Source organism: Hirundo rustica, chromosome 5 (assembly GCF_015227805.2).
Source record: "Hirundo rustica isolate bHirRus1 chromosome 5, bHirRus1.pri.v3, whole genome shotgun sequence".
Classification (NCBI taxonomy): domain Eukaryota; kingdom Metazoa; phylum Chordata; class Aves; order Passeriformes; family Hirundinidae; genus Hirundo; species Hirundo rustica.
In genome coordinates, this window is record NC_053454.1 from 62,548,287 (window position 1) to 62,560,840 (window position 12,554).

The following is a 12,554-nucleotide window of genomic DNA, read 5'->3' on the forward strand; positions in this document are numbered from 1 at the left end:
TCCTTGTGAATAATTGAGAATTTTCCTATCAATAATAAGAGATGGAACAGCTGAAACCTGGCTTTACCACTTGTGAAAATTAGAAATGCCCATCAGTATTACTAATTGTTCAGTTGTGTCTGTTTGAAGTGATCTTAGAGCAGGAACTGGCCAGGTGATTCTCTTACCTGGGCAGTTTTCTACTCCTTATGTTGCTCAAAAATATGTTTGTTGGGATAATGTAGCGGCAATAAAAATCTTAGTAAATTTCAAATGCAGCTTTCTGAGAACAGTCTCATAAAAAGATATTAAATGACCAAGAACTGCAAATGCATATACAAATATTGAAATCACCAGAAGCTAATAAAAATATGCTGGACTTGTAATACATTTTTTATTTATAATGTGCATAAATCATAAATCACTTAACCTAGTTTATTTTCTGAGCTTCTTTTTTTGTCATAGTTCTTTCCATCTCCAGTCATACCAATAAAATGAATTTCTTGAGGACACTCTAAATCTTGAATCTTGCTGCACACTGTATCTCCTTTGGGTTGCAGCCTCTTTGTCTGACACAAGAAAGCTTTTACCAGTATATATAATAAATGCAAACAACATTACCCTTCCCACCTGCTCTGGCAATGCATGATTTGGGCTTCTACACATCCCTTAGCAGAGCTAATGAGAGAATATTCATTCTGAGGAATGCAGCATGTACTGAAAAGAATCTGGTCTCCCAGGTTTCTGGGTCAGGGAATAATTTTCTGTGTTTAGAAATGTTTTGATTAGAAATCAAGGATTGTTTGAATCCTGGGTCATATGCAGTGTGTAGCACAAAAGCTTTCTCTCTTCTTGTACCTATTTCACCATCTTGTTATCAGAAAATGTTTTTTGCTGAAAATATTAGCAGTCTTCATGGCAAAGTGTGAGGCCATATCCATGACGTCTGCAACAGCGTGGTAGGGGCAATTCCAGCTGCAGCTCCAGCTCAGTGCCAGAAAAGTGGTGCCAGCTTTTCCATATCCTTCATGATGTTCTACAATTGTTTGGCCTAAGTACTCAAAGCACCTTAAATTATTCAGGTTCATAATATATACTTTAAAGAATATTTTTATTTTTCTGATTTATAACCATCAATATCAACCTAGAGAGAGAGAGAGCTTTGACAGTTAAAAATAATTAATTACTAAATGCTATTACCTTCATCTTGGCAGAGGACATTTAACTTGCTAGTGATTTCTTACCCCTGAAATCTTATCTTCATCTTCACATTTCACAAATCTTGGGATTCTTCTTCTCTTAACAAATATTAGTTTATTATAAGGTCCATTGTGTCTTGTTGCTGGATAAGAACTTGCTCTAGATTATGAGAACATGATGTTTGTTTAGTGAAAGCTGCTATTTTAGAATTGTGGGCTTTTCGGTTCAACTATTCTGAACATATTCCATACAACCGAAGGTGCACAACAGGATGAATCTGATCTGAAATGCCTGTACATGGTTGAATGGGAAAAGCTGAGTGATAAAAACTCTTGTTTTGATATTGAAATAAGAAAATTTGTCCCATTGTTCATGTAGGAATTTAGACACTGAGATTTCTTTAGGAGCCGTGATTTATCTGTCTTTCTTCATCGCCCTCAGTAAATGAATGAGATGAAAACATACATTTTTGGGGCAAAGGAAGTGGTTTTGAAAGCAAAGCGCTGCAGTATTTCTTTTCTTTCAAAAGATGAATGTTATTTCGTTAGGGGCTGGGAAAATATGTTCCATTATAGCTGTTATTATCTCATTTAAGTCATTTATCTGTATTAGATTACTGAGCCTGTGCCCCTCCAAGTGGATATATAGCTGTCATTATGGCATATATATCAGAACTACAGGTTCAGACTCTCCTCTGGGGGTTTAATTAAAAGCAAAAAGTGTAAAAAACTTTTGCCTCTTTGCAGTCACTGCTCCATCTTCTAGAGTGATGCCCTTTGGAGATCAGCAGCACTTTCAGGTCAATAAAAAATTACAGTGTACAGTAGATAAAATGTGAGCCACTGATAAACTTGCTGGCAAGTTTTACAGAAAGTATTCCATGAGGAAAAGCATTATATTTGAATTCCTGTCTTTTACATCTGAATGCTGGTATGGAAGAAGGTTCCTTAATGGGCAGAAATCTGTATGTGATGAGTGAGTTGGGTAATGGTAACACCTGGTAAGTGCTGCTTTTAGAGTTGCACCCAATTAAATGGTGGCTGGTTGGAACAGATGGTTCCAGAAATCAGAGAATAACCAAGCCAACTGGGACAAAATTTAGTGGTTGTCTCAAGGGTAGGAACTTAAACTGTCACTTTAGAAAGTAGGGAATAATAATAATAATAAAAAAGTTATGTGTTTGCATACCTGTAATTTTTTCCTTTTGCATCTTTAAGTATTGAATAACGTCAAGAAACCATGAAAATTTGAGTTTAGAAGGCGCAACTTCCCTTCTGTCATGAGTTGAATTCTCAACTCCAGGCATTCCCTGAATATATTAGCATGATGAGCTACCGGTCAATTAGGAGTTTCTTAATGAGGAGGAGTTCATGAGCTATCAGCATTTTGCTAATTATAGAAACAGCTGTTGGACAAACATGCCTCACAACTCTGGAGTTTTAAATGGCATTAGCAGTGCCACCTACCCCTGCCATATTGACTAATTGTGGCTTAATGCTGGCTTCACCTGCAGCGATAACACGGGATTCACTTTAACACCAAAGGTTTTTTAGCCGATAACAATTTGAGTTTTTTGATTTATGTAAAGCAGGTTTTTCTCACGTCTGATCAGGGACAATATCTTCAAAAGTTATAGCTCAGTAAATTTTTCTCCACAAAATCAAAGCAGTGTATTCCTGAGTCCATGCTTGAAAAGTCTGACCAGGGTTATTACCACTCAGATACACATTGCAGTACACAAACCAAACAGGTTAAATTAAAGTGTGAGCATACTATTGGGATATTAGGCTTGAGTTTTGAATTTGTTTTTTATCAGCACTCCATTAACAAACTGTATTTAGTAGATGAGAAATGTTCAGGGGCCCATAGTGCTGGACTGGGTTCTCTCACAGAGATATTTCTGAGTTGGGATAGGCTGGGATTGTACAACTTACTTGCAGGGGAAAAAACTCAAATCCAACCTGCAGGAATAGTTTTTCTACAGACAGAATTGAAAACAAATATTTGGATGGCTTGGATAACGTCATGATGAAGGCTATCCTTTGAAAACTGAAACCTTGTACTCCCCTAGACTTTCCTTCTTATGCATCAAGCTGGTTTTCACTAGCAAATTTGAATATTTGGAGAAATTTTTATGGGTTCGGCAGAGCATATGACTTCAAGATTTATTTTAGCACTTCTCTCTAAGTGCCTTAGTGAAACAGACATATGCTGTGCGCAGTAAGTGATGTGGTATATAATTGAATAGGAAGGGCAGCTAGAGTGGGGACAGAGGAACCAGAAGGGAATGTCTGAATATTTGATTAAAGTACAAATTTCCATATATGATTTATGTTTCAAATTCAGGTTAAACTGCAGCAATGTAATTAGCAAGAAAGAGTGAGATCCAGTCATATATCCATATAGTCACTTGATAATTTCTTGTATTTCCCTATGCAATATCTGACAGCTAGGCAGTTACAAAGTAATGCTTTTATTCGTGCTCTAAGTGTACTTAAGCTTATACTGATGTTTTTCACATTGTAGATTATTTGTTCCTAGTGGTCTGAAAAGTCTTATTAATAGCTGGAATTACCTATCCCGGTCAGAAGTTCATAAGAAATTTAAAAGATAGGAGATCTTGGTGATCTTTACAAGGTACAATAACAGCAAATATTGAACACAATATTCCTCAAAAGTCATAGGTCTAGGAATGAACCTTCAATGCCATCCAGTTCCACCCCCTGCCACGGGCAGGGACACCTTCAGTAGACCAGGTTGCTCCAAGCCCTGTCCAACCTTTGCATATTTCCAGGGATGGGGCAGCCACAGCTTCTCTGGGCAGCCTGTGCCAGGGCCTCACCAACCTCACCGAGAACATATTATAAATTTACCTTTCTGTCTATATAAAGTACTAGAATTGCGTTGCAAGCATTAAAAAAGAAAAAAAAAAGTAGTCAGTGAGGACTTGCAGTGCTCTCTCACTGTATATGTATCAAGAGCAGTGCATTAGAAAACGTTGGTTAAATCCATAGATGGTGAATTCATCCCATACTACAGAACACAGTACTTTCTAACCCCTCATACCATATTTTTATATCATGTTTATAACGTATTGATTTGGCCTGACCTTAGTGCCTGCACGTACACAACGTGAGCCTTAATTCTGCCTGACTGGGCTGAGGGTGGGCAGAGCTGCCAGCTGAGGCTTTGCCATTAACATGTCAGCTTTGGGCCTTCCCAAACTGCAGTGCTCTCATGTTCTTGTGCCCATGTAGTGAGCTATTCTCCTGTAAATCTTTCCTTTCCTCACTGGTAGAGCGTTTACCATGATCTTCTTACATTGTGTAAAACTCCTAATAAAGCCCCTCACGGGTGTGTGCTTAGGAAGAGGAGATGTGATAAATACCGTATGGCGCACGGGACTCTGGATCTGGGTTTTTGTCTTCTTCCTTGTAAAGGAAGTGCCTTCAAATGACTGGTTCTTGACAGTTTTTCTTCACCAGTCCCAAAACTATAAAGACCGATAAGGTGGTTTCTCGCACTGAGAAACGCTATGAGGGAGCCGTGAGGGCTCTGGGGGACCCTGAGAACCATGAGGGGTTGTGAGGGGCTTTTGAGGGACTCTGAGGGGATCAAAAGGCCTCTCTGAGGGCTGTGAGGGACTCTGAAGGGATCTGAGGGACTGTGAGAAGCTCTGAGGACCATGAGGAGCGTTTGAGGGACTGTGAGGGGCTTTTGAAGGACTCTGAGAACCATGAGGGGCTCTGAGGGGTTGTGAGAGGTTTTTGAGGGACTCTGAGGGGATCAAAAGGCCTCTCTGAGGGCCGTGAGGGGTTGTGAGGGGCTGTGAGGGACTCTGAGGACTATGAGGGGCTTGTGAGGGGCTGTGAGGGGCTCTGGGGGACTCTGAGAACCATGAGGGGCTCAGAGGGGTTGTGAGGGACTTTTGAGGGACTCTAAAGGCCCCTCTGAGGGCTGTGAGTGGATCTGAGGGGCTTTTGAGGGACTGTGAGGGGCTCTGAAGACCCCTCTGAGGGCTGTGAGGAGCTCTGAAGACTGTGGAGGGCTGCATAACAAAATATTTCAAGAGATTACAGAATCCATTGGAAAAGCTGGCATCCAAATTCGTTGTCTTCTGATACGGTAAGACTACAGGAAACTGCTGCTGTTGTTTTACTGAGGGGAATTTGTCAAAATGCATTTGAATTTGAAGTGTGCTAAAGTGAATAAATGTCTGAGACAGTAGTGCTGACAAAAATGCCTTTAAAAACATTAAAAGATTGGGGCAAATGACAAACTAGTGACAACCTACTGAAAAATTAGATTTGGGCAGCTGGGAAAGAAAACAGATCTGAGTACTTCCAACTTCTGAGTCTTCTAAACCTTGTAACATGGTGCTGAATCTTTTATGTATTTTGTGGAACCAGTCTCTAGTATTTATATATGAAACCTAGGGATTGCTGAATTACTCTTTATGTAGACGAGAAATTATTATTCTGTATTATGATCAATATTCTGGTGTATGGAAAGTGTTTTGAAGGGATTTGAAGTGATGTACACTGCAGTAATTTGATTATGAGGTAATAAAATTACGAGTCAAGGAAATGAGAATCTACTTGGAAAGCACTGCTTGTGTCTTCTTAGCCAGAAAAAAATGGCATATAGATGTGTGGGGCTTAGCTACAATCTGAGCTTCCAGCAATAATGGCGATGTCAGCATTTTTAGCTTTTTATGTTATTCTATGTGAAACAAAAACAAGCAATGATTTTTTTCATTCCTAAGAACCCAGAGTTGTAGGTGGTAATTTGTTGCATTATTCTTTCTTAACCTTTTAAAAGTATAAAGCTGATGATTGTAGTTTTGCAACGGTAAATTATTGTTGAAGTAGTAAAACGTGAAAAAAATGGGGGAATGAAGGTAAAATGTGTGTATTATTGAGGGCAAAGATGTTTTTCCCAACCAGAGTGTCCAGGTTTACCCCTCATGCACTCAGTCATTTGTTCTTGGTTAATGTTTTTACCAAGATACTTGATTTTTTCAAGGATATTTAAATATTAAAACATAATTTGGTGTGTTTACGAGCACATCCTCATCCCAGGAAAGGGTGTCAACAGCTATCCTTTAGTCTTTAAAGGGAACTTTCAGATTCCTGTCAAAACCTGCACTGGCATCAAACCTTGTCCAAATGCTCCCCTGACTGAGGCCTGCAGCTATCCAAAAGTTCTGTCGCTGTAAATTCCTGCCTTACCTTCCCTTTCCCCCTGCTGCGTGTTTAGAAAGATGGTCTGTTTCCCTAACAGTAAAAAATGTGGAAAATGTGCTGAAGTTTTCTGAAAGGAATTTAAAAGAGAATATTTTTGTCTTGGCATGTGGCACAGTTGCAAGGAGGCCCATTTTGATGACATCCATCTGTTGCAGATTAAAATAGGTTGGAATCGGGGATTGTGAAGTGAGTTAGTGCAGTGTGATAAGCAGGGGGACCAAAATAAATGCATTGGAACGGATTGGGCAACTGAAATAAGTGGCTGGAAGTGGGAGGCTTTCAGGATATTCTCACGATGTGAAGGAGCAGCTCTCCCCGGCGTTTGTGACAGGGAGGTGGGATTAGCTGAGAACACGCTCAGCTGGAGACGTTCCAGCGGAACGGCGAGTCCCGGTCCGACAGCGTGCAGGCAGTCCTCCACCTCTGGGCTCACACCCCCACAAACAGGCTCTCGTGCTTCTTGACCTGCTCCTTGCACTCGCTCCCACCCGCCTTACTGAACTGGGACGTTGTTGCTGTCTCTGTACGTGCTCCCCAACGCTTGTTGTATAGCACGGCTTTGGTTTGTCTCCTGGTCTCGGGTGTCCGAGGAGCCAATTTGCCTGTGTGGGGGAACATCCAAATCTGGGCTGGTTTCAAGCAGCCAATGCAGTTTTGTGTCACGGACAAAGGCAAGCAGGCTGAGGTGTTCCACGCTCCGTTGCTTAACAGTACATCCCACAACCTGGCTGAAAAATGAACACATATTTTTATAGGATTTTTAAACCTCTTTTTCACCTATGAGCGCAGGCAGTTTAGGGATTGGGAAGTTTACAACATGATCCTGGATTTAGATACTCAGCCTTGAGTACTTCATCTGCTTTGTTCCAAGGTTAGCTACATGTGCAGTGCTGTCTGCTTTGAGCATATATATCTAAAAATAGTAGATCTAAATCTGTAGATAACATCTATACAAATCTATAAACAACATACATAAATACATGAATAATACCTAAAATTATATATATGAAGAGATCACATATTTATATATAATTTCCCAGAAAACTACAGTTAGCAAGTTGATGCACTTACTTTTCTCTTGTTGACAATATCAGTTACTATGATTTATGGTTGGGGTTTTTTTGGTTTCTTTTTTATTTATTTTTATTTTTTTAGTTCTTGCAAAATCTTGAATGTCAGCTATTATTGCTCTATTTTGCTCACTCTGACAGGTCTGCAGTTCTTTTGTGCCATTATTGCCTTATTTAAATATGCTAATTAATGCAGATATAATTCAGACTCGGTTGTTTCATGGTTTTATTCTCCTGCAGCATAAAATGTGGAAACCTTTCACCACTGATGAAGTTCTGCTCTGGTTTAAGCAGGGGCTAATTGGAGAAATTTTTTTCTTGTCTTTTTACAGTCTGACAGCAATGCAAGCTTTCTCCGAGCTGCCAGAGCTGGCAATTTGGACAAAGTTGTGGAATACCTGAAAAGTGGAATAGACATTAACACCTGTAATCAGGTAAGATATTTGATGGACACAAGTTTGCAAGGGTGAATTGCAAGAAACCTGGGCACTGTAGAAATGTGATGTCTTTGTCCTGGTGAACGTGGTGTGCTCAGCCCATGGATTTTCCTTAGCCGTCTCACATGAAGCACCTGATCCCCTGAGAGCTCAGGTGTGGGAGCCTGAGAGTTCTCTTGTTGTTTTTGTGAGATCTCAGAGGTTAGGTAAGCACTTGAGTGGGTGTAGCTGTCACTGCCCAAATAACTCGTGTCCAAGCAGATTAAAATCTTGGCACTCACCTGCTCTGGCGGTGCAGTTCTGGTTACTCTCAGATGGCTAAAGGGTAGCCATGGGCTTTCACCTTGTTTCACAAAGCTAAGTGTTTTTATCTCTGGTCGACAGTATCTACAACATACCATAAAAGGTACCTAAATGTTGAGTTTAATATACTGCCTCTCCTTTCAGGAAAGTTATTACTGCTGTAAAAACAGACTATTAAAATTTCCCCATTGATGTGACTGTAATGTGGTACAATGTTTTGGCTTGGCTCTTTTATAGGTCTGTCATATAAGTTCAATTACTTTGGCTCCATAGCTTAGGGACCTACATTTGCAAGGTTTATTTAAGTGGCTAGAACCATCAAGTTTAATAAGACTCTAGCTGTGACTTAAAATAAATATGCAAATAAGTGTCTACATCAGTTCTGGGAAGTGTCTTGCCTTTCTAGTGAAATCACTGCAGTTTCTTTGATGGGGAATTTGACAGCTCCGGTTTTATGGTGCCCAGCTTTCGCCTAGCTCTTCGCCATAGCTGGTCAGAGTGACCACTAACTGGACAATGGCTATGCCATTTGGAAGTAAAATCCCAGAATTGTGACCACTGTTTCTTTTTGGGTATTAAAAAAAAAAAAAAAAAAGAAAAAAAAAGAAAAAAAAAAAAGCGTAAATGGGAGAATAAGGGATGAAATCACCTAAAATCTTTGCACCTTCCCTGGAGGAAAGCTGCAAATGATTAAAGCAGGCATGTGTCAGATGGAAGCTGGGGCACAGGAATGAGAGCAGATCTGTTTGCCGTGCCAAGGAGTTTAATGATGAGGAGGATAGGAGCTGGGGCTTTTCATGTTCTGCTTATTGTAAACATACAGAAATGTTCTTGTCTTACTGTCTAGGAGAAGGTTTCCTTTAAAAGACTTACTGCCAAGGAAAAACTTCTGAAGTTATATGGGACATGACCTGGCAAACTTCAAGTTACCCAGTTAGGAGAGAGTAAAGCTAGACTCAAGTTGTTGTTCAAATAGGTCCAGCAAGTTTTCAGTTTTTATTATAAGCACCAATATTAACAAAGAGATTCACCGCCAGGACAGAGCACAGTTAATATGTAATTACTTTGGAACATTGCAAGGTTTTTTTCCCAGTTTTCATGTTCTCTTGCTGGTTATGGGAGGAATATGACAAAGGTTGCTGCAGATTTATCTTCTGTGGAAAGTGCTTCCAACTGAAGCTGGTGACAAAGCTCCTCTTGTACTTTGATTAAGTACTAATTTCCATATATGATTTATTTACTGAGATTCCCTGAAATATATGTTTCAAATTCAGGTTAAATTGCAGCAATGTAATTAGCAAGAAGGAGGGAGAATCCACAGTCATATATTCATATAGTCACTTGATAATTTCTTGTGTTTATCTATGCAATATCTGACACTTGTGTTGGTGAGATCAGAGCTTTCACCATCCACTGAGCACAACCAGGCACTTCAGCTTCTGGCAGACTCCAATCCTGGTGCTGTATAAAATTGCTTACAGAGATTTTTGGTAACTTAAGACCCTCGCTGCTTCCACTGATCACTGCCATCACTGGTGTATTGTAAATTTGGTTGGGGGTGGGAGCAGACTCCCTCTGCTAGAGGTCAGGGAATATTGAGTAAGCTGTGGCAGCTGCTACTGCAGCCTTCAAGTTATTCCTCCTCCTCTGTGTCCTCCTCAGGGTTTGACAGGGCTGTCCATGTCGTGGTGTTCCAGCTGTCTGAGGGGAGAAGCAGACACAGTCTGTGCACAATGCAGGGGTGTATTTTATTTTTAAGAGTGAGATATCTCAATGCTTTTTAAAAAATGAAACTTTGTATGTGCAGCGTATTTTTGCCCAGTAAAATGCTCTTTTTAGATTAGATCTCATACATAATGTTAAATATAATCTTTCCTGAATGGAGAGAACACCAGGAGATTCTTTCTTCAGTTTCAATGGTTTTTATCTTGGATCCTGGATTTTCAGAGTGATATGTCTCTATAGATAATCAAAGTATTTTCCCAATGCAACTGTTGCCAAAATACGATGGAGCCTAATGCTTTTGGATATACTGATCACAGAGAGTAGTTAAGGAAACAATTATATAGTTAATAATTAGATATTACTTAAATATGCTTTGTTGAATGCTACCATCATAGCAAGTTCACTTATTATGGAATAATAATTTATTCAAGCACTGTCATCTATTCTGAAAATCATTAATCATTTCTGTTTATTTCTGGAGAGAATTAGATATGTCAGGGCACAAAATTCCCCACTTTCATGAAGAGTCCCTTAAAAAAACCCTGGTATTTTATAGGGTGGATAACCAATAGGCATTGGAAATACCTGTTTCCTTTAAAGCTGTTTTTCTGTGCTACAAATGTAGGGTTTTTTAGGATGTAGTTACTGTTTCTAGTTAATGTAGCAAGAGAAAACAACTTGCTCCTGCATCATGTTCAAAATTATGTTGCTTAGCAAAACCAGTGTTACACCGTGCCTTTGTGCAGCCCAGGGTTCCAGCAGGAGTTAGACCCCAAAGTCTGACTATTCTGAGAGTTCATCAGCTGCCTGCTGAGTTTTAAAACTGAATTGGGGATCCAAAGGCAACATAAAGTAGCATTTCTCTGTCTTGTCTTTGGAGACCTGTCAGTTTTTGGGGTGATGTCTTGGAAGAAAAATGCAATGGGCTTTGGCATTTGCTTTGGAAAAGTCTTCTGTGTTCCTCTGTGAAGTCTAATGCTTTGAACAGATCAGGTTCAAGTATTAGGTAGTTTGGGGGCCCCCAGCTCCAAGGGTTTTTGAATTTCTGTCAGTTTGGCTTTTGCTCTCATTTTATTGGCTTGCATTTAATTCGATTGGTCTCTGTTCCTTTGGTGACAGTGAGATGGAGACCGCTCTTCCTCCCTCCCTCCCTCCAAGTGGAAAGGCACTGCCTCTCCCAGCAGTGCCAGCTACAGTCTGAAGGAGCACTGTAGCATAATGAGGTCGGCAGCACCACGTTTGATGTCACTTTATAGGTTAATTCAGTTTCTTGACTTCCTAGACTATAAAGCAACATAAAGGGAGAATTTTTGTAACTGATAATGTTTTTCATTTTTTCTTCCCCACCATCCACTTAATTTCTTTGTGGTATTTTTAGGAAAAATTTCCACAAATATTTGGACTTCAGAAAGCCATGTCCAGCTCTCTAATGTGCCCTTTCCCAAATCTCTCTTGAAAAAAAGGTTGCCACATGTGCATTTTACTTCCCCAAGAGATTTATTCAGAGGACAGTTTGCAGAGCTATCTGTTAAAGAGAGAAAAGTATTTGAGTTTAACAAAGACTGTGGCACTGATCTCTAGTTTCTGCCTCTGCTGGCAAAAGGAGTTAGTGCCACCATACGGAGTTAGTCACAAAAGCTTTTTAATTTTCATTGTGTTTTGAAGTTATGCTTTGCTATTGGGCTGTTCTCATAGAACCCTTTCCCCACTGCCTTCAAACACTTTCTTTTCCCCATTTCTATGCTTTAAGTTCTTTATCATCTAAGTCTCACCAGCAGAAGGTGAGTCGAGCTTTCTAGGACTGCCAAGAAATTGTCTATACCTGTCACTTAGAGGTGAGCTTAGAGGGAAGGGCGTAAAAACACACAGAGCACTGACTTGGCTGATTTAAAATGTTCTTTGAACTCCAGGCTGATCTGATGCTCTGCCAAGCCATTGCTTTTCCACGGTGTCAATTTGCCTTGGCACAATAGCGTTAGGCAGGAATGGGAGAAGCCATTGGATCTGGGTGATGTCCCAGAAGGAGTAAATGGCACACTTGGATTGATGCTGAACCAGGCAGCGATGAAGGAGCTTCCATTGCTCCGTGACTCCACAACTCAATACAAAGGCAGACGTAGCAGGGAATATTTTTGGGTGATTTCCAGACAAGAGCAGTATCAGTACCTGTCTCATGGGGAATAAGTGACTGACTTTGGACTGGCTTAAAATAGGCTGGTGATTTTTAGGATGTCCAAGAAATCCCTGGACTTTTCCAGGGTGGTGAAAATACCTAGGGCGGCACCACAGGAAGTGCTGTGAGCAGACAGTGGTACGTGCATGTTTGTAGCGCTCCATGGGATACAAAGCATTGACATCTCTACCTCAGTGGTAGAGGAGAAAGAGAATTGAGGGAAGCAGGCACTGCAGGGAAACATTTGGAAACAGGAGCCAGCTCTGAAGGCTTTGTATGATGTTATTTTATGAGAGTTAAAATTACCAGGGACTCTCCAAAAGAATGGCAGTTATGGCATACGCAGGCTTTGTCCTTATGCACACTTTTGCTTAGCAGACAACTAATTTCACCCTCCCCAACTTTTTGGTGGGCAGGGGAG

General features: G+C 40.3%; 1 protein-coding gene across 3 annotated transcripts in view; it reads left to right on the forward strand.

Annotated features, from left to right (window-relative positions):
- The window catches only part of ANK2 (ankyrin 2), a 183,686-nt gene that overhangs the window by 59,614 nt on the left and 111,518 nt on the right, over positions 1–12,554 (forward strand). For all 3 annotated transcript variants that reach the window (XM_058420498.1, XM_040063639.2, XM_040063640.1), the window contains exon 2: positions 7,828–7,929. In XM_058420498.1, coding sequence (XP_058276481.1) covers positions 7,828–7,929 — 102 coding nt within the window. The remainder of the gene's footprint in view (positions 1–7,827; positions 7,930–12,554) is intronic.